Genomic DNA, 20,517 nt, shown 5'->3' on the forward strand with positions numbered 1-20,517 from the left:
ACCAAGAGAAGAGACCAGCTAAGCCCTGGGGAGAAGGCAGTTTGGCAAAGGTGAGAGAGGGCGCTCACCGGGGAAGGTGAGGTGAGGCGGCAAGCGGAGGGCTAGGGGGCCGACTGGGAAATTCTGGCGCTTCTCCCCGGCTCAGAGAACTCGCCAGCTGGATCGGCCTCCGCGATCCCTGGCCAGGGCCGCAGCAGTGACCAACCGTCCCTGGCCAAACCTGCTCTACGCCGGCCGGCAGTGCCCACTCCCCGGGGGACTCCCGGACCCCAGCCAGGAAGAGCAGACACCACGTCTGAGCCTGGAGCTAGACAGTCCCCCCACAGCAGGCAGCTTGCACCGTTTAGTCTCGGCTCCCTCCGTCCTCTGTGGCTCTTTCAGTCCCCTTCCCAGGGCCTGCCCCTGCCCCCCACACCTTCACACAGGTCTCCTTCTGTGCAGTAACACACCAGCTCTTTTCCTGGCTGTCGGCTCAGGCCAACTTCGGCCTGTGCTCCAGAGGAAGCTTTCAACGCAGAGCTGGATGGGGGAGGGGTGGAGGGCAGTCGCTGTGAACGTCCAGGTGGGAGTCTGGGGACCAGGTACTGCAGGGAAGGGCTAAAAGATAGGTCGGAGTAACCCTTCAGATCTGGCTCAGCTAGCCTGTCTCCAAGATTTAGGACTCTGAATCTCTGTGGGCTCCTCCCTGTCCCCACTCCCAAACGCCTGACGCGGTGCCCCCTCTCCCTCCGCTGCTCCTTTCTACCGCTTTCCCTCCTCCCTCCCCTGTCTTTTCCGTCCTTGGTCTAGGGCTCTCGGCCTGCGCCTCTGCAAACACCCCCTCCCCTCCAACTCCGGCAGAACTCCGAGGGGAGGGGCCGGAGGCCACCCTTCCCGCCTGTGGTCAGAGGGGGGCAGCGCCGCAGCCCCGGGTTTGGGGGGCAGGGGCCATCTCTGCGCCCCGCCCGATCAGGCCACTCGGCGCACTAGGGGTGGAGGGCGGGAAGCGTGACTCCCAGAGAGGGGGGTCCGGCTTGGGCAGGTGCGGGCACTGGCAGGGCCCAGGCGGGCTCCGGGGGCGGGCGGTTCAGGTTACAGCCCAGCGGGGGGCAGGGGGCGGCCCGCGGTTTGGGCTAGTTCGCCAGCCTCGAAAGAGGCCGGGCGCATATAACGGGCGCCGCGGCGGGGAGAAGACGCAGAGCGCTGCTGGGCTGCCGGGTCTCCCGCTTCCTCCTCCTGCTCCAAGGGCCTCCTGCATGAGGGCGCGGTAGAGACCCGGACCCGCGCCGTGCTCCTGCCGTTTCGCTGCGCTCCGCCCGGGCCCGGCTCAGCCAGGCCCCGCGGTGAGCCATGATTCGCCTCGGGGCTCCCCAGACGCTGGTGCTGCTGACGCTGCTCGTCGCCGCTGTCCTTCGGTGTCAGGGCCAGGATGTCCGTAAGTCTTCCACCGCCCCTGCCTGCCTGCCTGCTTTCCATGCGTCCCTCAGCATCCTTCTCCCCGGCCCGCTCCAGCTCTGGAGCCCGCGGCTCCGGGCTAAAACGGCTCCCGGGGTCGTAGCGCGCCGACTTAGGCACAGGACACGCAGAAGTTCACCAAGCAGAGTTCTGCCAATCAAGGACTCTGTCCCAGGGTCCTCGGTGCCCATCGCGGTTGCAAGTATTTGCAGGTCCCTACGTTGCGCTAGAATACTGAACTTGCAAAGTGTTGGCTCGGAGAAGTTTGCGCACAGATATAAATGGGCTCTTTTCCACCAGCTTTTATAATTAGGCGCACATGCACACAGCTCGGCTCTTCGAAGCACTTCGAGTTCAGCAAAAACAGATCTCAACTCATCGAACTTAGGTGAAGTAGGAAAGAGAGAGCGCGAGCGAGGGAGCAAGCAAACGCCAAAGGGTTGACTTCACAGCCTGTCCAAGGCTTGGTGGCTGGTGGGCTCAAAGCAGAGTTAGACAAAGGGGACTAACACTCTGACACTGGTGGCCTGAAATCCCAGGCCACAAAGAACGGCTTCCGATAGGCCCCCTGAGACCTCAGCGCCTCTTTAGGGTACCCTCCCCCTCCCAGCTGGCCCTGGAGCAAGGTGCAGCCCTAGCGCTCATCTCGACTTCCCTCCGTCCGCCTGCGCCTCTCTTCTGATAAAGGGTACAGAAACTTCCAGTAGGAGAGGCCATCTGAAAGACGATAACATTCCAACCAGACCGTGCTTTTCAAATGCCCCCGAAAATAGCGCCCCCTTCCCCGCGGTCTTACCCCATTCCCCGCCGCCCCGAGGTACTACAATGAGTTACTTTTCTAAATTCTGGAACTCACCGAGCCAGGCTGCGTGGTGTGTGTGTGTGTGCGTGTGTGTGCGTGTGTGTGTGTGTGTATGTGTGTGTCAGGGAAGGGGAGCAGGCTGGTCGATTGCTACGATTGCTACAACTATTTCAACCGGTATAGTTAGAGATGGCTGTTGTAGTCGGGTCCAAATGCTGTTCGGACTGCACCTTTCTACCCCTCCTTTGGTAAGGTCCACTGTCTGGGATTATATTCAGGACAAACGAAGCCTGGAAAGTGTATTAGGTAGAGAGGATTTTTTTTTCCACGTGTTTGGGCACGTTTCCGACGGCTGGGATTCCAGCCCTGTCTTTGTATGTTACAGATTGTAAATCAATCGCAGAGGGAAACTCTTCGGCGGGGGGAATAAAAGTTCTCTGCCTTCGAGGCTCTGTGGGCCCTCTCCTGCCACCAGGCTGTTTCCAGGGATAGCGTGGACTCAGGCGGGCTTTCCGGTCATTAGCGCAGCGGGGGCAGGGCTGGAGCCTGCGGCGCAGCTGCGAGGAGCCGGGAGCAGGAGACTCTGGCCGGGTCACCCGGTAGTGCGCTAAGCTGGAGGCGCGCTCCTGGGCATTTGAGGAATACAGCGTGACTATACGTGGCCTGGACTCAGACAGACTATGTTTTTGTACTAAATTTACAAGCACACGCCCACAAAGCTGTCTTCTTGACTGACCCCTGCCTTAGTGCGCAATGGAATTAGCTGGGTGGCTTTAAAATAATTCTCAAATTCTCCATCCGGTATTAGGGTCGCTTGCTTAATTAGGCGGTAGAGTTCTCTCATCGCCGCATCTTTCCTGGGAGGGAGTGATTCCACAGCTTCTCCGGCCCAAACCTTCCAGTCGCTCCTCCTCCCAGAGGGAGTGTGATCCTGCATCCGAGAGGCTGATTTTGCGCCCTGGAGCATCCCACCTTTTATAACTTCCCCCGCCTGGGGTCAGCGGACCCAAAGGTGTGACGTGGGGAAATGCGCAGTCTGCGTGGACGTCAGGAATGTCAGACACCTAGAGCTCGGCCACACCCCTCCTCTCCATCTTTCCATGAGTTTGAGAAACTTATTGGCGGCGGCGTCTTTGACCCTCATCTGCATTTCAGAGCCCTCGCCTCCGAAAGTGCCCCTGGCTCAGGGGAGAGATCTCAATCCTCCTTTGTGAGGCTTGTTTGCATTGGGAGATTGGCAGCGATGGCTTCCAGATGGGGCTGAAACGCTGCCCGTATTTATTTAAACTGGTTCCTCGCGGAGACCTGTGAATCGGGCTCTGTGTGCGCTCGAGAAAAGCCCCATTCATGAGAGACGAGGTCCGGTGGGTTGTCTCGTACTCCCAGACCCCCTCTCCCACAATGCCCCCCTGTGCCCGCCCGCCGCCACCTCTCGGCTCCAGCCCTGCGCAGAGCGGCGGTGAAGCAAAACAGTTCCCCGAAAGAGGTAGCTTTTTAATTGGCTTGCCACAAAGAATCACTTATACGGCCCTGCGGTAATGAGGGGAACCGGATCAGGCGCGCCGGGATGCTATCGGCAGCCGTTTTGGAGCAGCAATTATGGTGGTGCTGGGCTCCTCCGTCCACACCTAGGGGATCCGGTTACGGCGCTGGCTCCTTTCTGGGGCAGTCATTTAATCCCACTTTTCACTCTCCCAGTGTCTGTGAGCGAGCCGTGTCCAGAGCCGCAGCCACAGAGTCACTCAGCGGCTCTTACACCCAGCGCAGCGTGGCCCCGCCCCTGCGCCCGCGCTTCCCGGGCCGCCCTTCCCCGGGAAATCTGATCCGCACGGGGAGTGGCCCCTCTCCTAGCATTTCCCCCTCTCCTCCCTGGGTCCTCATGGGTGAGGGTGGGCTCTCCTGTAGTCTGGGCTGGAGCGCATTAACCGATGCCCCCTCTCCCACACCTTCCTCACCGCCTGCATTCCACTGCTCCAGCTATTTTAACGGCGGGTGTGTCCCCGCAACTTCTGTATTTTCCCTGGAATCCCTCACCCTCCTGTGATTATCTTGCCCAAAGGCTAGGCGGATTTCTTCTAGTGGGAAAGTAAAAAGGAGCGTTTATCTTTGGATTTTCACTCTCTTTAAAGAGCAGTGGGCAGGCTCGTTTCTTTCTCCGCCCTCTGGGTTTGTGGCTCTTTCCTATTATTCATCCCCTGCTGCTGCTATTGCCTTGGGGATTTTGATGAGAAAAACAGCGCTGGGCGCTCCCTAGCACGTGGTGCGGGCTCTACAGCCCTTGGCTGCTAAGGAGCGCTCTTGTCAGCACAGGTTTCATTTGCAGCATGAATTCCAGACGGCAGGGCGCTGGTGGAGGAGACTAGTCCCTGCTATTCTTCCTCTGCAGTCTTGGAGGAGGCCAGGCCTGGACTGGCCAATCTTAGCCCTAGCCAGGTATTCAACGACCCCTGCTCCCCAAATTGGGGTGCTGTTTTCAGATGGAGGCAGGGCCTCTCCAGGCAGGGCTACAGGTGGAGGTCAGCACTGGGGGCGCTTTGGCTCCACAGGCCTCCTAAGCAGTTTATTAGCCTGCCCAAGCCCCAAGTGTATTGTTTGCATGGGTCTATCCCCCTCCCCAAATTGGTCCTAATTCTAATATGGTTCAAAGAATGAGACAAGATCCTAATTCTAATAGCTCGTCTTTTCACCCCCTTCTCTTATATACCTATTTTTGGAGCCTCACTGCTTATAGATTCCAATTTTTGTAGGTAGAATTTTCTACATTCCCTCTGAATGTTAGTTGTCGGTTGTATTTAGCTAATCCCATAATTCCCAGAGGAAGGCAGAAGAAAGAAGACTTCTCTGCTCCTGGGCTGGTGGAGGGGAGGTCTCGCCATTTTTCTGTCTCCTTTCTTTTTATAGTCCCAGAATTCCTATTCAGAATATCTTGTCTCCTCCCTTCCGCTCACCCTCCAACTCCCTCCACCCACTCCATCACCTGGTCTCCCCCATATTAGGTGGGTAAAGAGAATATAGTATAGTAACCCCCCACCTTCATTGCTGGGTCAAGATTTTCGCTGGTGAATAGACAACATGGTGCAAGGTGCATAATAAATATTTGTTGAATACATGGAAAAATCAGTGATGTTTTAGGAAAATAATTTTTAAGTTCTATATGTCCAGGTGGCCCCAGCCTACATTCTTCAGCATTTGAATTCTGTCAAGTTGACTGCAACCTCTCTCTTTTTCTCTCTGGCTCCCCACCCCCTCCTTCCCTTGGCTCTCTGCTTCTCCCTCCCCACCCTTGGTGCAGAGGAGGCTGGCAGCTGTGTGCAGGATGGGCAGAGGTATAATGATAAGGATGTGTGGAAGCCGGAGCCCTGCCGGATCTGTGTCTGTGACACTGGGACTGTCCTCTGCGACGACATAATCTGTGAAGACGTGAAAGACTGCCTCAGCCCTGAGATCCCCTTCGGAGAGTGCTGCCCCATCTGCCCAACTGACCTCGCCACTGCCAGTGGTTGTAATTTATTTATTTCCTGTTCAACATAAATAAATTACTTGCAAGCACTGCAAACACGGTCCCATAGATGCTGGTCGTCTCTGCAAAGCAGAGGGGCTAGTTATCCATGGGACCTGGTAGCTGGGGTAGAAAGGAAAGGCCACTTCTCACTTGCAGGTTGAAACTGAGTGAACGAGCCTGAGACACTAGAGGGGTCCTTCTTTGCCCAACATCTCCAAAAACATTTGCTTCCAAGACACATGAAGGGCAGATGTGATTCTACAAAAAAAAAAAAAAAAAAAAATCCTCTCTGAAATCATCTCTGCAAATTACTAGAGCCACTATGGAGATCAAATGCTCTGTCTGGCCAATCCATGAATTAATTCCTCCTCTGCCACCGACACCTTGTCTTCTCCTTAGAAGACTTCTATGTATGTGGTCTTCAGTGTGGAGAAAGCTCTGCCAGCTAGTGGGGAGACTGCAGGGGCAGAGGCTCCCTCTTTGAGTTATGGAACATTGGTGGTAGTTTCCTCTCTGCTATTACCTCTCTTGGAGTTGACCATTAATTCAGAAGCAAAATAATAGGAGAGGGAAGGGCTAGGCTTTGGGAGTTCTAGTGGGGACGGGTGGAGACAGAGCCCCATGTGTCTGCACTGTAGTGGGTGGTTATAAACTCCCAGTTAGATCCAGTGCTGGTGGATGATATACGTGCAGGTGACCCCTTCCCAGCATTCATACAGATGTCCTATCTCCCTGCAGAGTGAGTGGGGACACTTGTGTAGGTTTTTTGGGTAGTTCTTGCTGTCCCCTTCCTGCTGAAGTAGAGAAGGCCATGGCAAGGGAAGTGAGAAGCTGCCTTTCCTTAACACTTCACCAACACTGGCTCCCTAATGTGCAGATTCCCAGATCCTTTCTGAGGGGCCCATGTGAGCGAAGTGTTGATTGCCTTTACTATTTTGCTGCTACTGTGAAGGAGACGTTATTGACTGGGGATGGTACAGGCTATGATGCTCCGATGCTCTTCATAACTCATATGCCTTGCTGTTTTTGTGTTTTTATCTGTGCTTGCTTCAAGGAGACCCAGCTCTAATGTAAGACCTTTCTAAGTACCTAACTCTTCCTCTGGGAGGGCTTGGGGTTCAGGAAGGGCTCCCTACCCTGTGGGGGGAAGAGAGACTGAATCTGTGCTTTCCTTCTTGTGGCTGATTAGATCTTGAGCTCTTCATTGCCTTTTTGTGCTGCCCTTGCTCCTTTCTTTTGCATGCTGCCTGCTTTTTGAATAACAAAGTCTGGGTCACCTCCATTCCTCATGGGACCTCAGCAACCCGAGGGCCACAGTGGCCCTAACACCCCAACAGAGGGGTTCAGTGGAGTCACAGGAAGCTGCCGCCTTCCTTGGTTGTGTCCTTTTACTTGTTTGATCTAATGAGTGTTTGAGTGACAAGAATAGGTATTTTTCCATCTCAAGATTCTTACCTTCTTCTTCTCTATATTTTTTCCCTTGCAGGGCAACCAGGACCAAAGGTAAGGGCTTTCTTCTTTTTCTTTTTTCATATTTTTTTGCCTTTATATTTCCTGCTTCAAAAGCAATGCTATGTTAATCCAGTCTGTGATTTTTTGGACATCAGAAGATATCTGTTTCAGAGGGCACCTCAACACAGGGGCTGCTGGCAGGGTTTTAGACTAGGGGCTTAGTGGGCTTACTCAGCTTAATCCTGTGAATGTTTCATGTTTCAGGGACAGAAAGGAGAACCTGGAGACATCAAGGATGTAAGTGCGAATTATGCTCACCGGTATTGCAGCTGCTGCTCTAAATGGGTCATTTCCTTGTGCTCTCCTCTAACTTACCATCCTGTGGGGCTCTCTCTCACAGATTGTAGGACCCAAAGGACCTCCTGGGCCTCAGGTAAGAGAGGGAGAAATCCCTTTCTCCGTCCCTTCCTCGCTGCGTGCAAGTTACTGATCTGCAGGCTCCTGGCCTTGCTGTCATCTTACCATGTTCTTCACCTTCAGGGACCTGCAGGGGAACAAGGACCCAGAGGGGATCGTGGTGACAAAGGTGAAAAAGTGAGTAAAAAGCAATGCTGCTTGACCCTGGTGGACTTCCCAGGTCCCCCAAGGCCCCACCATGTGTTTAAGGGCCTGGTCACCTCTTAAACAGCAGCCAAGGGACAGATGGCTCTTGGAGAAACACTGCTTCCCATTGATGCCTTTTTCTCTTTATGCCAAGGGTGCCCCTGGACCTCGTGGCAGAGATGGAGAACCTGGGACCCCTGGAAATCCTGGCCCCCCTGGTCCTCCCGGCCCCCCTGGTCCCCCTGGTCTTGGTGGAGTAAGTATCCTTACTTCCCATTCCTTCAGGCTGTCCCTCCAGAAATGTGGCTTTTAAATTGCTGCTTGCACTTACCTGGCTGGCTCCCAGGGCTGCCAGCAGTGTGTACATAGCCTGTCCATGGGCTTTGCCCTCAGGCCTGTAATTTAGAAGAGTCACATATTAGGCATGAGACTGTGGTGCTAAGGGCTGGCTTTTTTCACTAACTGGGATTCTATAAAGAAAGTCTTCAGTTACCTGGCTTCCTGGCATCTGTACCACGTAGTTGATGCTGGGGGGTGGGTGTAAGGGATAGGAGGAAGGATGACTGGGCACTTGTATTTCCCTGGAAGAAGAGTGACCACTGTCCTTGGAAGACATTTATCCTTGGTTCTTGCCAAGTACATTCCAAGCAACTATTCACTCTCATGAAAGAGCTCCACTGAGTGAAGGTGTGTGGCTAAAGTCAATTTTGGAATCAAACCAATCAACAAATTATATGATTGCCTAGTTTTTGCAGGCTTGCTATTTTGATGTTTGCTGTATTTTAAATTCTTAAACTCAAATGGGCTCACAGATGCCTACTACATCTCTTGCTGAAATATTCCAAGACTGTTGATTTTAGTCTTTTGCTGGGCACTAAAGTCTTAAAGAATAAAGAACACCCTTAGAAGGTTTGGTTATGTTTCTCCATATATGTTAAATAACATCTGTCATATTTTAGAGCATAAAAATAATTTTATAAAATAAAATGCGAGGAACTGATACTTCCTCAAATAACACTTTCCCTTCCAGTGAAATGATTTTGCCACTGTCATCTAATAATCCATTCCCAAAATTACTTTCCAGGCATCAGTGGTAATTCTGATCAATGATAGGTTAGTCTCCAACAATCAGAGTTTATCTCAGTAGAGTTCTTTGTATCCAGATAGAGCTTACCTAGCCAAGTAGGGAAGACCTAGTGCCTTTCAACCTCTTAATGTTGTTGGGTTTCTTTGCAGAACTTTGCTGCCCAGATGGCTGGAGGATTTGATGAAAAGGCTGGTGGCGCCCAGTTGGGAGTAATGCAAGGACCAATGGTAAGAAAAGACACTAGTTCTTTGCAGCCAAAATGGCAGGAGGTGGCCCTTAGCAGAGCCAGAGAGTCTGACAACCTCTGCTTTACAGATAATTGCTTAGAGTGGCTCTCCTCTGTAGTTATGTAACCTCCCATTCAGCTAGCCCAAAGCATTTGGTTTTTAATGGCAATGGATGCCACTTTTAATGATGCGCCGGAGTGACTAAGAAGAATGAAGATGGGGAGATGCATATAGGCTGATCTGTTAGAAGGCCAGTTGCTATTGCTCTTGGAATGAGAACTGAAGAATGCAGACAGCAGCTACTGTTCTCCAGCATCCACAGACTTCCAGCAGGAAATCTCAGCCCGCAGCTCTGACTTGGCACATGCTAAATGAAACTCAGCCTTTAGTAAACATGGCTGCTGTCCAGGAGAAAGCAAGGCCAGCTTTTCTGTCCAAATGGTGCCTGTAAATAAAAATAGAGTGTTGCGTGGGGAGTGGGAAATGAGAGGGAGCAGCCACTCTAGGCCCCTTGCCCACAGAGTAACTTCTTGTCCTTTGCCCGGGCTGTTGGCTGGGAGAAGATGGCACACTGGAGGCCTCTGAGGAAGCATGTGCAGTAAACCCCTCATTTTCTGTTCCGATGCAGGGCCCCATGGGACCTCGAGGACCTCCAGGCCCTGCAGGTGCTCCTGTAAGTATCTGCAAGTCTTTTTGCCTCCATCTTGTTGCAGATGATTCCCAAGCACTATGATGTTTTAGCAGTTTATAGGGATTGACCTGGTATCCTCATTTTACTTTTTAGGGGCCTCAAGGATTTCAAGGCAATCCTGGTGAACCTGGTGAACCTGGTGTCTCTGTGAGTACCAGCACGGCCCTGTCCCTTCTCTGGGGGAGCCCCTAATGATAGACCACTAGGACCGCAGCTGCTGTCCCTCCCAGGCTCTGCCCAGCTCTTTCCCACAGTCGGTGGCCCCAAGGAAATTCAGATGTCACTTCCTAGCTGTGGAGGAACTCTGACAGACAGCCCAATGTGGCAAGGACCACCAGGGACTCTGTCCTAACAGCCCCCTTTCCGGGTCACCCCAGCCTGTGCTATCTGCTGCCTCCCACTATGATCTCTGTACCTTTGCTCTGACCTTCCCATCTTTCTTCTTCATAGAAGAACTGGCTTCCAAAACTACAATGTCAAAGTTTTGTCCATTGCTTAGGTGTCTTCCCACTCTAACCATCTCTTAAACTATCTTCCTTTGTTTGTAGGGTCCCATGGGTCCCCGTGGTCCTCCTGGTCCCCCTGGAAAGCCTGGTGATGATGTGAGTATACACGAGTAGACAAATGAGGAGCTGCCTCCTTTGAAAGGGCCTGGAGAGGGTGTGTGCTTGGGGAGTGACAGGGAGGCACGCAGGGTGGAGGTGTCTTGAGGAGCAAGACTGGGCAGTCCCAAACCCTGACGCCATCTCCTATCTATATGGCCACTGTGACTGTGCTGGCAAGTTCCCTGGGGACTGCTTTGGATCCAAGGGGAAGACAAATAATTAAAACATCATTAGCCCCAGGAAGGGAAATTGAGAAATGAGAGAAGGGAGAGAAAAAATACAAGGCAGAAAGATGTAGAGAAGGAAAAACAAAGAAAGAAGCGTTCAACAACCCAGCATTATCTTAATTGTAAATGAGTTAGAAAAAGCACAGCCTGAGTCAGGATGTCTACAAAGGATGCAAACGAAATGAAGAGACAAGAGTTGGCACTCTTGTGCTATTTTTATGAATTGCATTAGACAGTAAAAGTCTCTTGAGGTTAGGGAGAGCACATACAGTCAGCAGAACCTAGGAGAGGAGAGAAAAAGCCTCTCAGGGGTAGCTGGAGGCTGGTGAGGACAGAGGAGCTTGCCCATGGGCTATGCATGTGTCCAAAAGAATAAATGGTGACCCATTAAAGGCATCCAGGCACGTGGAGTCTGAAGGAGGTGAGGGAGATGAGTGAGCCGGTAGGCAAAGGCATGGAGGGCTGGAAGGAGGGAAGACCTCTGGGGTGCCCCCACTATGCTACTGCGTCTCTGAGGAAGCTGGGATATCTCTCTCTCTCCCTTCAGGGTGAAGCTGGAAAACCTGGAAAAGCTGGTGAAAGGGGTCCGCCTGGTCCTCAGGTAAACGCCACCTTTCCCAGCCTCAGGCATCTTTCCCAGCCTCAGGCATCTTTCCCAGCGTCTCCCTCCCCGTGGCCTTAAACACAGTGCATCCAATTCAATGAGGTCACTTCTGAGATGAAACACCAGTAGCCCCTATATTTATCACGACCATGTTTGTAATTTCCACTCAGACTCTCATGAGGGAGGCTGGGCAGTTGTTATTTATACCACTTTGCATAAAATGGGGGGTACGGGGAGGGGTGGTCTGGGTTTTACAGAAAGAGCTGTCCAAGTGTGAGGATTCGAGACAACGCCCTGGTGGCCCAAGGGAGCTGGAGGCCCTCCTGCAGCCAAGGGCAGCTTTCCACTGTTATTTTACTCTGTGCTCTGAACACCTCCACTTTGGATTGCAGGGTGCCCGTGGTTTCCCAGGAACCCCAGGCCTTCCTGGTGTCAAAGGTCACAGAGTAAGTATCACGGGTGAGAAGGTTGGAAGGAAGAGATGCCTGGTGGGAGAGAAAAGCACTTGGGGGTGCGTGCATTTCTTCCAACTTGGGTTTCCCAGAAGTCTGATTGAACATTTTCTCTTGTTCCTTAGGGTTATCCAGGCCTGGACGGTGCTAAGGGAGAGGCGGGTGCTCCTGGTGTGAAGGTGAGAGGCCAGAAAGTACAATGGGATGGGGAGAAGGGAGACAATGAGGAGCCCCTCTTCCTAGCCAGGGAGACACTGTGGAGCTCAGTGGAACTAGCTCCTCAGAACAGCCTTGGCTGGGAACACCAGCCCTACATCCTGATGGGCCAACAGCAGGCCTGGAGAGCTCAGGGCATTGTCCCTCACAGGACAGAAGTTTGTGTCAGTGCGAGCTGAGATGACCAGGGCTTTTGGCGTCTTTCCTAGGAGTTTGCTGGCGGCCAAGAATGGGGTCCCAGACACTGACCTTGTGCATCATTTTTCCAGGGTGAGAGTGGTTCCCCGGGTGAGAACGGATCTCCGGGCCCAATGGTAAGTATGGACACCCTCCAGGAAGGTTTATCAAAGACTCTTCAGACTATCAGATGGCTGCAAAGAGCTCCCTTTGTGCAAAGTTCATATTCTGTGTTGTAGATTTCATCTGATTGTGAGCAAAAAGCAAAATGTATTAGACAGATGATTTGTTCAAGATTTCACCAACATTTCCTTAAGATAGCCATGTTATCACACTAAAGATGCTCCCATTTTAAAAAATTCTGTTGAGTCTCAACATTTTGTCAAGCTCATCTACTGCAAGGAGCAAGGTGTGCTTGTAACAAAGGTTCCCAATAGGTAGCAACAGGAACATTCGTGTGTTCTGCCTGTGGAGAAAACTGTTGGGTGTGATCTGAGGCATCCTGGCTAGTCAAGGAGCCAGCACCATCAGGAGGTCCTTGTTTTCCTGGGTGTGGGCATCCTCCCTCTCCTATGGTATCTGCAAAGGGCCCGCAGGTAGAAATGGTCACCCTGAGCACCGTAAAGCCAACTCATGCTTAGGCTGTCCTGGTGTGTGTTCCAGGGTCCTCGTGGCCTGCCTGGTGAAAGAGGACGGACTGGCCCTGCTGGCGCTGCGGTGAGTAATTGACAAAGCCAAACACCACCATTTGCCGAGCACTTTAGAGTTTACAGGTTTGTTTCTCTTGAGCCTGAAAACAACCCTGTGAGGCATAGGGAGTATTGTTATCCCTGAAGAATTCACCCCCAGTGTGCCCATCAAAACTTCCCAGGCTGAGTCTGCACAGTTGAAGGAGGAAGGATAGGAATGGGAGGGTCAATGGGTGAAAGCATGATTCTCTTAACCAGCCCAGATTATCAGGTAATCCCTTCAACAACCACCACCCACTCCCTGGGCAATCCAGCTGGAGTTTACAGACAGACTTAGTTGGCTATAGCACCACCGTGCTACTCTCTGTTCTTCCTGGTTGCTCAAATGCCCTAGAAAAGTGGAACAGGTGAGCATCAACTCACAGGGCTCTATGCTGGCTGCTGCTGCGAGGGATGTTATGCTATAGTACCGGGGCCACCATTCCATAGGCACTTCCTGTGTTTAACACCCTATATGCTTTACTTCATCTCATCTTCCTCCATATCCTGAGAGGTGGTTCTATTCTTCTCCCCATTTTATGGATGAAAAAACCGAGACACAGAAAGGTGAAATAGCTTAAGATAAATGGTGCCTTGCAGCCTTAGACTCTGGTGGCCTCTAGATAATGTGGGAAATTAAGGGTGAGGGGATTGGCAGCTGATGGAGGGTGCAGGGTGCCAGACAGAGGCATTTAGCTCTGATCCCTTAGCAATAGAGTCCTTGTAGGCGCTTGGTCAGGCAAGTGATGCGATGAAAGCTGTGTTTAAGAAAGATTATGCTTTCTGCTGATTTCATACCCCCACCACCCAAGCTCTGAGGCCCCTCCTCACAGGTCCTTGCAGGGCTGGCCAAAATAAAGCAGCTTCACTCCGTTGTGCTGCTTTCCAGCTAATGTGTCTGTTTGGCAGAAGTTTCCCTCAATGGCAGATCAGTGAAATAAGCAGAAGCCTCGACCCCCCTTTGTCAGCCAGAGCTGCTGAAGTGCCTTGCCCCAGGGTCACTTTGTGTGAGGGGATTAGAGAGCACTGGGGCTGCCAAGAAACACTGCCGTTTCTACAGATTAGCAGGACGCTGGCTTGTGGCCTTTTAGCGAGGCTCAGAGCTGCAGTGGCCCTAGTCTGCATGGGCTAAAGACAAGCTCCATCTCCTGTCCTTGTTCTCTCCTTCCTGGGCACAGCCGCCCTGCTTCTTGGTTCTCTTTGTTGGTTCCTGTCCGCACGGTAGTTAGGCTGGCAGCGTGTGTAGGATTTGGCTTAGAAGATTGACAACGTTGCCTTTGAGCCCTTCTTCGCTCCTCCTCCCTCTCCCCTCCCATCAGACTCCTCTCTGGAGTCTGCTCTGCGAGGCCTCTGCTCTGTGGTCTCCCAGCAGCCTTCTCAGCCTTGACTTCCAGAAGGGGGCTGTGCAGTGTCCGGGGTGTGCAGGCCCCAGACACGGGGTAGGCTCATGGAGATCCAAGTGCTGATCTAGTGTCAAGGCTGGCCTGGAGACTGGGCTGGGTTGGCGTCTGCCTGCTGTGGTCATGTGCCCTCCCTTGGGCCTGTGTCCTCTCTCCAGACTTGCTGCAGGGAGAGGTGGCAGATGTCAGCCTAGTTCTGGCCTCTCAGAGCAGAATGGCAGCTCTCTTTCACTCAGGCCCAGGCTGGGCCCTCCTGCTGGCTGACCCCTGGGGAGAGGGTGCTCCAGAGCTTCCCAAGGAACAGCTTCCCGAAGCAGCCAGGCCAGCCCAGAGGGGCTGTGGCCAATCCTGAAGCTTTATGTTCCTGCTGACATTTTTTCTAAGTCTTCTCTTGCTTTCCTCTTAAATGCCAATCTGGAGAGTCTCCATTAGGAGAAATGGACCCCAGCCAGGAAGAAGAGTTGAGTTGTGTTTAAAACACGAGCTCCCCCTAAAGCATCCTTCTTTAGCTTCTAAGGAGAGGCAGAGACTGGCAGGCAGGACTCAGCAGGAAAAGGTACCCCCCTGACCTGCTCAGTCAGGCCCTAGGCCCAGCTCCACCCAGCCTGTGGCCCTCAGAGTTTTGGTAAAGAGTTCCCTGGGCCCTAAGGAACCTTGAGAGAGCATTTGAGGGGTGCCACCACAAACTTGGCAGAAAAAACCCTCCCCCTCCAAGTCCAGTCCTAGAGAAGGAGCTGGCAACCTTGCCTTGCTTTGTAAGCCAAAGCCTCTTAGGGCTTGAGCTCAGATGTAGTGTTTGAGCTGTGGCTGGTGCCCTGCCCCATCAGGGAGCCAGTGGTAGACATCCCTGTGGGCATCTTTGTTTTCTGTAAGAGCAGGCTGTCTGGGGATGGGCCAGAGGAAAAGGCAACCTGGAGTCAACCAAGAGGAGGCCTTAACCAAGCCTTAACCACAGAGGTTAACCAAGCCTTGAAAGCGCTTCCCCCTGAGCAGGCAGGAAGCACTGAGTCCACATGGTTGCCTTGCTGTTTCATTTCCTTACACTCAATTCTCTCAGTCTTTAAATGATCACTCGGCCTTGAAGTTACGGATATTTGGGGTCTGAACTGAAGTTGAAGAAAAGGGGAAATGATTTAAGCTTTGTTTAAGATTAGGGGCCAGGTGCGGTGGCTCACGCCTGTAATCCCAGCACCTTGGGAGCCTGAGGCGGGTGGATCACCTGAGGTCAGGAGTTCCAGACCAGCCTGGCCAACATAGCAAAACCCAGTCTCTACTAAAAATAACAATAAAAAAAAATTAGCCAGGTGTGGTGACACATGCCTGTAATCCCAGTTACTCAGGAGGCTGAGGCAGAATTGCTTGAACTTGAGAGGTGGAGGTTGTAGTGAGCCAAGACCGCACCACTGCACTCCAGCCTGGCGACAGAGCCAGACTCCGTCTCAAAAACAACAACAAAAAAGATTAGAAGAAGCCCATTTCTGCCCTCTGGCCACCCACTCACACAGACACCAAAACTGCAGCTCACACCTCGCCATCCTCGTGCTCTGCCCTGGGACACCCCAGGCACAGTGTGTCCTTCGTTTTCTGTAAGGGTGGGCTGGGAGCAGGGACGGACAGGGCCTGTGGGCACCTCTCATGGTCACTTCCTTCTTGCTCACAGGGTGCCCGAGGCAACGATGGTCAGCCAGGCCCCGCAGGGCCTCCGGTAAGTTCATTTCATCCTCAGCAGGTCATTGTTGCTGTGCTTTAAGTCCCATTAAGCAGCCCAAGGCAGTCTGCAGGGTGTATTGGGTGCAACCACAGCAGCACTCCGATGTCTACTGGAAAGGGGGAGGAAAGAGAAGAAGTTTGTAAATATCAATTGAGCATATCGATAACAAGCTTTGAAGCATGGGCTCATTTTCCTCAGCCATCCTTTCAGCAGTCTTTTTAGAGGAGGAAGGTCGAAGGAGTTTCTGCTTCTCACCACAGATATAGTCAGAAACTTGCTTTGCCTTCTGAAGCCAGGCAAAGTTTCCTGGGGACGCCGGCAATGGGGACAATTTTCATCCAAGGCCTTTTAGCCACAACGGATATGGAGTGAAATCAGTACAGAGGAGGGAAGGAGTGTGAGGTGTGGGGGTGGCTCGCTTTGGAGGCCAGAACTGGCATTCACCTCTCTTCTCATCCGCCTACTCTCTCCAGGGTCCCGTCGGTCCTGCTGGTGGTCCTGGCTTCCCTGGTGCTCCTGGAGCCAAGGTACGTGCCCTGTTGTCCAGTCAGGAATTTCTGGGTGCCGAGAAGCTGTCCTTTCCCCGTAACCCTTGCTCATTGCTCCCTCAACAACCACCTGCTCCCTTCTGAGAAGTAGCTCCCCACCACCCCACCCACTGGCCCCTCCATCCAGGCAGGGCAAAAAGCCAGACACTCGCAGTCTCACCTGGAGGCAAAGTAAGACAGAAGATAAAATGTGAGAGATCCAGTTACAACTTTGGAGTGGGGAAAGGTGGACAGAGAAGAAGACGGGGATACACCACAGGCCTGGCAGGGGCAGAAGGCCAGGAGTGGCAGCACAGGGAAGCAAACCTAGGGGAGACCCAACAGCTGAGCAAGCTCGGGGCCCTGACGGGCACTGGAGGGAACTGGGCAGGGAAAAGGGCACAGGCAGGGAGCCCCTGCTCCCCTCTGGGTTTCTGCTTCATTTTGGGGTGCCTGGCTCTTCCAAACCATGTTAATGGAGTTCTCTGGAGGATTACTAGAGGCCAGTGGGAGGCCAGCCAGTTCAGGGACAGGCCTCGCAGCCCAGGAGGGATTCCAGTGTGAATGTCCCTGGGAATGAATAAGGAGCCTCCATGTGTCACTGGCATCAGGTTGCTCTTCCCCTCCTGGGGGTTTCCATGGCAACCAGACAGTGTCTGAGGTCCCGGAGCCGGGTGAAGGAGACCCATTGTGAAGAGGGACAGCGGAAGGTGAGGGGGGCTGACCTTTGGAAAATAATAATTACCACAGTGAAGCAGGAATGTTCTGAGAAGAAACCTGAGGAGGCTCTGCCCTCTCTCCAGGTCAGCAGCCCTCCCCAGGGACTCTGCCATCTAGAGTGGGTTGTAATTTTCAGGAAAAAATGAAAGTAAAAGCACAAGCCATTTTGTGGGGAGGGGGCTTGCCAGAGGCCCCCGCTAAGGGGAATTGGGTTGTACTGAGAGCAGGGAGGGGCAGAGTCCCCATGTGCTTTTGCCTTGGCTTTCTGGCTTACTGAGAACAGACTGGGGCCAGAGCCAGGGTGTCACTGTTCACCCGTCAGCCAGATGGGAGTGAGGTGGTGCTCTGAGCCGGGATGTTCAGAGACATAGAAGGGACCTCAGTTCCTCAATAAAATAGAAAAACAGGAGGTGGGGGAGAGAGCAGTGTCCGTCCATCATCCCATGGTGCCAGGATGGCAGCGTCCCCAGCCCACGCTTTTCTGAAGGTGTCGATGGAACAGCAGGTTGCCCATTGCTGTAGTATGTAGCTGTGCCGTGGCATGTGGAGGCTCACTGTGTAGAGATGAGGTAAGCAGTAGAGGAGGCAGGCGTGGGAAGTCATCAAGTCATCAGCTCGGTCAGGCAGGGAGAAAAACGGCAGCGTGACGTGTGTGTGAACGCACATGTTCATGTGCAGGGTTGGGTGCATGTGCATAATTTAGTGCTGTGCTTGCAGCTGGCCCTGAGCTATTGCCCACCCATTAGAGGTCTATGTCCCCTCTCTTCTTCTTCATTTCATCCTCCCTGTCTCTTCCCAGGGTGAAGCCGGCCCCACTGGTGCCCGTGGTCCTGAAGGTGCTCAAGGTCCTCGCGGTGAACCTGGTACTCCTGGGTCCCCTGGGCCTGCTGGTGCCTCCGTAAGTGCAGCTTCTCTTTGGCCTGGGGGGGTCTGGGGTCTGTGGCTTTGGAACTCTTGACTCTGTACTTTGCTCTGACAGCTGTGGGCTCCAACCACCAAACCTTCATTCTGGCCCAATGCCTGTCCCCATCTCTAGATGTATTCCCTTCTATCCCATCTTCCCCTTGAAACACATAGTGGGAATGTCCCTGAAATGGACAGCACCTATGCCAGGTCCCTGGATCTGGATCCTAGAGGGCTGGAGGTGGTTGGGGTTCATTCTTTGCCGCTTATTTGACAATGTCTCCTTTTTCAGGGTAACCCTGGAACAGATGGAATTCCTGGAGCCAAAGGATCTGCTGTGAGTGTTGCCCCTGGACTTTGCTACCCCAGGAGAGCCCAGTCCTGCCTCTCCCCTCTCCTGACACCCTTCCCTTCTTCTCATGCCCACAGGGTGCTCCTGGCATTGCTGGTGCTCCTGGCTTCCCTGGGCCACGGGGCCCTCCTGGCCCTCAAGGTGCAACTGGTCCTCTGGGCCCGAAAGGTCAGACGGTAAGAGCCCAAAGTGACCCCCAAGTTCCACTGACATCTCTGGAGTCAAACCCCGTCACCCCTCTTTCCCATGCTCTCCTGCCCTGGCCTCACAGCGGCCTCCATCCGAGGGCATCTTGAACAGGGGTTCTGGGGAGGGGCAGGCTCCCTGGAGAGAATCTGGTGTGAGGACCTGCCTCTCTTTTCAAGGGTGAACCTGGTATTGCTGGCTTCAAAGGTGAACAAGGCCCCAAGGGAGAACCTGTGAGTATCTGCCCCCAAGCCCTTGTCTTCTCTGCTGCTGTTCTATGAGGCACAGGCCTCAGCCCCACTGCCCCACCGCCTACCTCCTCCGGGGCTCTATCCCCCAATCTGGGTCCTTTCAGATTATGCCTGGAGAAGACTTAACAGGGCTGAGAAGGCCAAGATACAGCTTCAATTCCCATCCTTGGTTTGGCCAGTGTGAACAGTTGGATCTTTAGCCCGTCTCACTTCCCTCTGCCCTGCCACGGCTCGTCCTTTATGGCCTCTCTTCCTCAAGCCCCGCCGGCCCTGAAACAGTTGCCAAGGCTACTTCCTCCATACTCTGAGTCGAGGCTTGCTCCATGGCCAGGTGAAGGCTCACTCTGTTTCTCTTTTTTGCTGGTCCTCAGGGCCCCGCTGGCCCCCAGGGAGCCCCTGGACCCGCTGGTGAAGAAGGCAAGAGAGGTGCCCGTGGAGAGCCTGGTGGCGTTGGGCCCATCGGTCCCCCTGGAGAAAGAGTAAGTGAATGAGGAGGCTCCATCCCACGGGGGCTGTGACCTCGAGAGGGAAGTGGAGTCCTTGTGGTCGGTGTTCTGGTCAAGTCCCGTGACTTTTCCGCATGTCATCCTCCTCTTTCTCCATCCACACCGCGGGGAGAGGGAGTCTGATTCTGAGTTGTGCCGCCAACCACCAGACTGACATGAAATAGTCTGAGCTCCTTCCCAGGAAGGGGGGCAGGCTCCAGAAGTTAACCTCTGAGAATCCTGCAGGCCACAGCTACTGCTCCCCAGAAATTGGGGTTGGTGGGTTAGTGGGATGGACCCGCTGGAGCCTGGCTGGGTTGGGGCTGTTCTCACTCACTGCCTCTCCTCCCTGTGGCTCCTTAGGGTGCTCCCGGCAACCGTGGTTTCCCAGGTCAAGATGGTCTGGCAGGTCCCAAGGTGAGTGGGAGAAGAGGGGCTGGGGTCCCTCCCTGCATCGCTGAGGTCACGTGGTATCCCACTGACTCCCTGTGTACCCTTGTAGGGAGCCCCTGGAGAGCGAGGGCCCAGTGGTCTTGCTGGCCCCAAGGGAGCCAACGGTGACCCTGGCCGTCCTGGAGAACCTGGCCTTCCTGGAGCCCGGGTAAGTAGAGAGCTGCTGTTGCCCTTGGCTTCAGACCCTCAGGCCCTTCCTAGCTGGCTCCCTCCAGCCCTGCACTGCCAGGATTGGGAGGTCCTGGGGCCGGCTCCTGACCCCACCCTCTTCTCTCTCCTGAACAAAGGGTCTCACTGGCCGCCCTGGTGATGCTGGTCCTCAAGGCAAAGTTGGCCCTTCTGTAAGTCTATCCTCTGAGGGCTGCTAGGAGGGTTGGGGGATCTCCCTGGGGAAGCAAGGGAAAAGAGAGATGGAGTTTGGGTTAGGGAGGCCTGAAGTACTGTGAATTTTGAGAATTGTGACAGGGGATAGATGGTAGGCACTGGGGCCGGATGTAACCTGTGCAGTAGCTGTGAGCACTGAAAATGCCACCCCAGTATGCATTCGGGGCTTATCCTTGGGGGAATGATGACATCGTGTGTGCACTTTCTGGGGCAGCTTTCTAAGCTCAGCGGTGTCTTGTTGTAGATGGGCCCATGGGTGTGATGTGGTCAATCCTAGATGCTGAGCATGTGTGGCTGGTGCCTAGTCCTGGGCCTGCCATGTAGGCCCTTAGTGGATG

The 20,517-nt window shown here is 53.6% G+C and overlaps 1 protein-coding gene across 3 annotated transcripts in view; it reads left to right on the top strand.

The window, feature by feature from the left end:
• Window positions 1–1,059: 1,059 nt before the first annotated feature.
• Window positions 1,060–20,517, top strand: part of COL2A1 (collagen type II alpha 1 chain) — a 31,650-nt gene continuing 12,192 nt past the window's right edge. The window contains exons 1-26 of one of the 3 annotated variants that reach the window (XM_004053021.5): window positions 1,060–1,414; window positions 5,529–5,735; window positions 7,225–7,241; window positions 7,455–7,487; window positions 7,591–7,623; window positions 7,731–7,784; window positions 7,948–8,049; window positions 9,030–9,107; window positions 9,736–9,780; window positions 9,892–9,945; window positions 10,347–10,400; window positions 11,178–11,231; window positions 11,627–11,680; window positions 11,812–11,865; window positions 12,172–12,216; window positions 12,743–12,796; window positions 15,868–15,912; window positions 16,392–16,445; window positions 17,965–18,063; window positions 18,361–18,405; window positions 18,498–18,596; window positions 18,786–18,839; window positions 19,229–19,336; window positions 19,706–19,759; window positions 19,845–19,943; window positions 20,083–20,136. In XM_004053021.5, the coding sequence (XP_004053069.1) occupies window positions 1,330–1,414; window positions 5,529–5,735; window positions 7,225–7,241; window positions 7,455–7,487; window positions 7,591–7,623; window positions 7,731–7,784; window positions 7,948–8,049; window positions 9,030–9,107; window positions 9,736–9,780; window positions 9,892–9,945; window positions 10,347–10,400; window positions 11,178–11,231; window positions 11,627–11,680; window positions 11,812–11,865; window positions 12,172–12,216; window positions 12,743–12,796; window positions 15,868–15,912; window positions 16,392–16,445; window positions 17,965–18,063; window positions 18,361–18,405; window positions 18,498–18,596; window positions 18,786–18,839; window positions 19,229–19,336; window positions 19,706–19,759; window positions 19,845–19,943; window positions 20,083–20,136 (1,734 nt within the window). In that variant the 5' untranslated portion in view covers window positions 1,060–1,329. Of the gene's footprint in view, window positions 1,415–5,528; window positions 5,739–7,224; window positions 7,242–7,454; window positions 7,488–7,590; window positions 7,624–7,730; window positions 7,785–7,947; window positions 8,050–9,029; window positions 9,108–9,735; window positions 9,781–9,891; window positions 9,946–10,346; window positions 10,401–11,177; window positions 11,232–11,626; window positions 11,681–11,811; window positions 11,866–12,171; window positions 12,217–12,742; window positions 12,797–15,867; window positions 15,913–16,391; window positions 16,446–17,964; window positions 18,064–18,360; window positions 18,406–18,497; window positions 18,597–18,785; window positions 18,840–19,228; window positions 19,337–19,705; window positions 19,760–19,844; window positions 19,944–20,082; window positions 20,137–20,517 lie in introns of all 3 variants that reach the window. The other 2 variants (XM_055357353.2, XM_004053022.5) reach the window with 2 other exon arrangements.

This window comes from Gorilla gorilla, chromosome 10, assembly GCF_029281585.2.
Source record: "Gorilla gorilla gorilla isolate KB3781 chromosome 10, NHGRI_mGorGor1-v2.1_pri, whole genome shotgun sequence".
Classification (NCBI taxonomy): domain Eukaryota; kingdom Metazoa; phylum Chordata; class Mammalia; order Primates; family Hominidae; genus Gorilla; species Gorilla gorilla.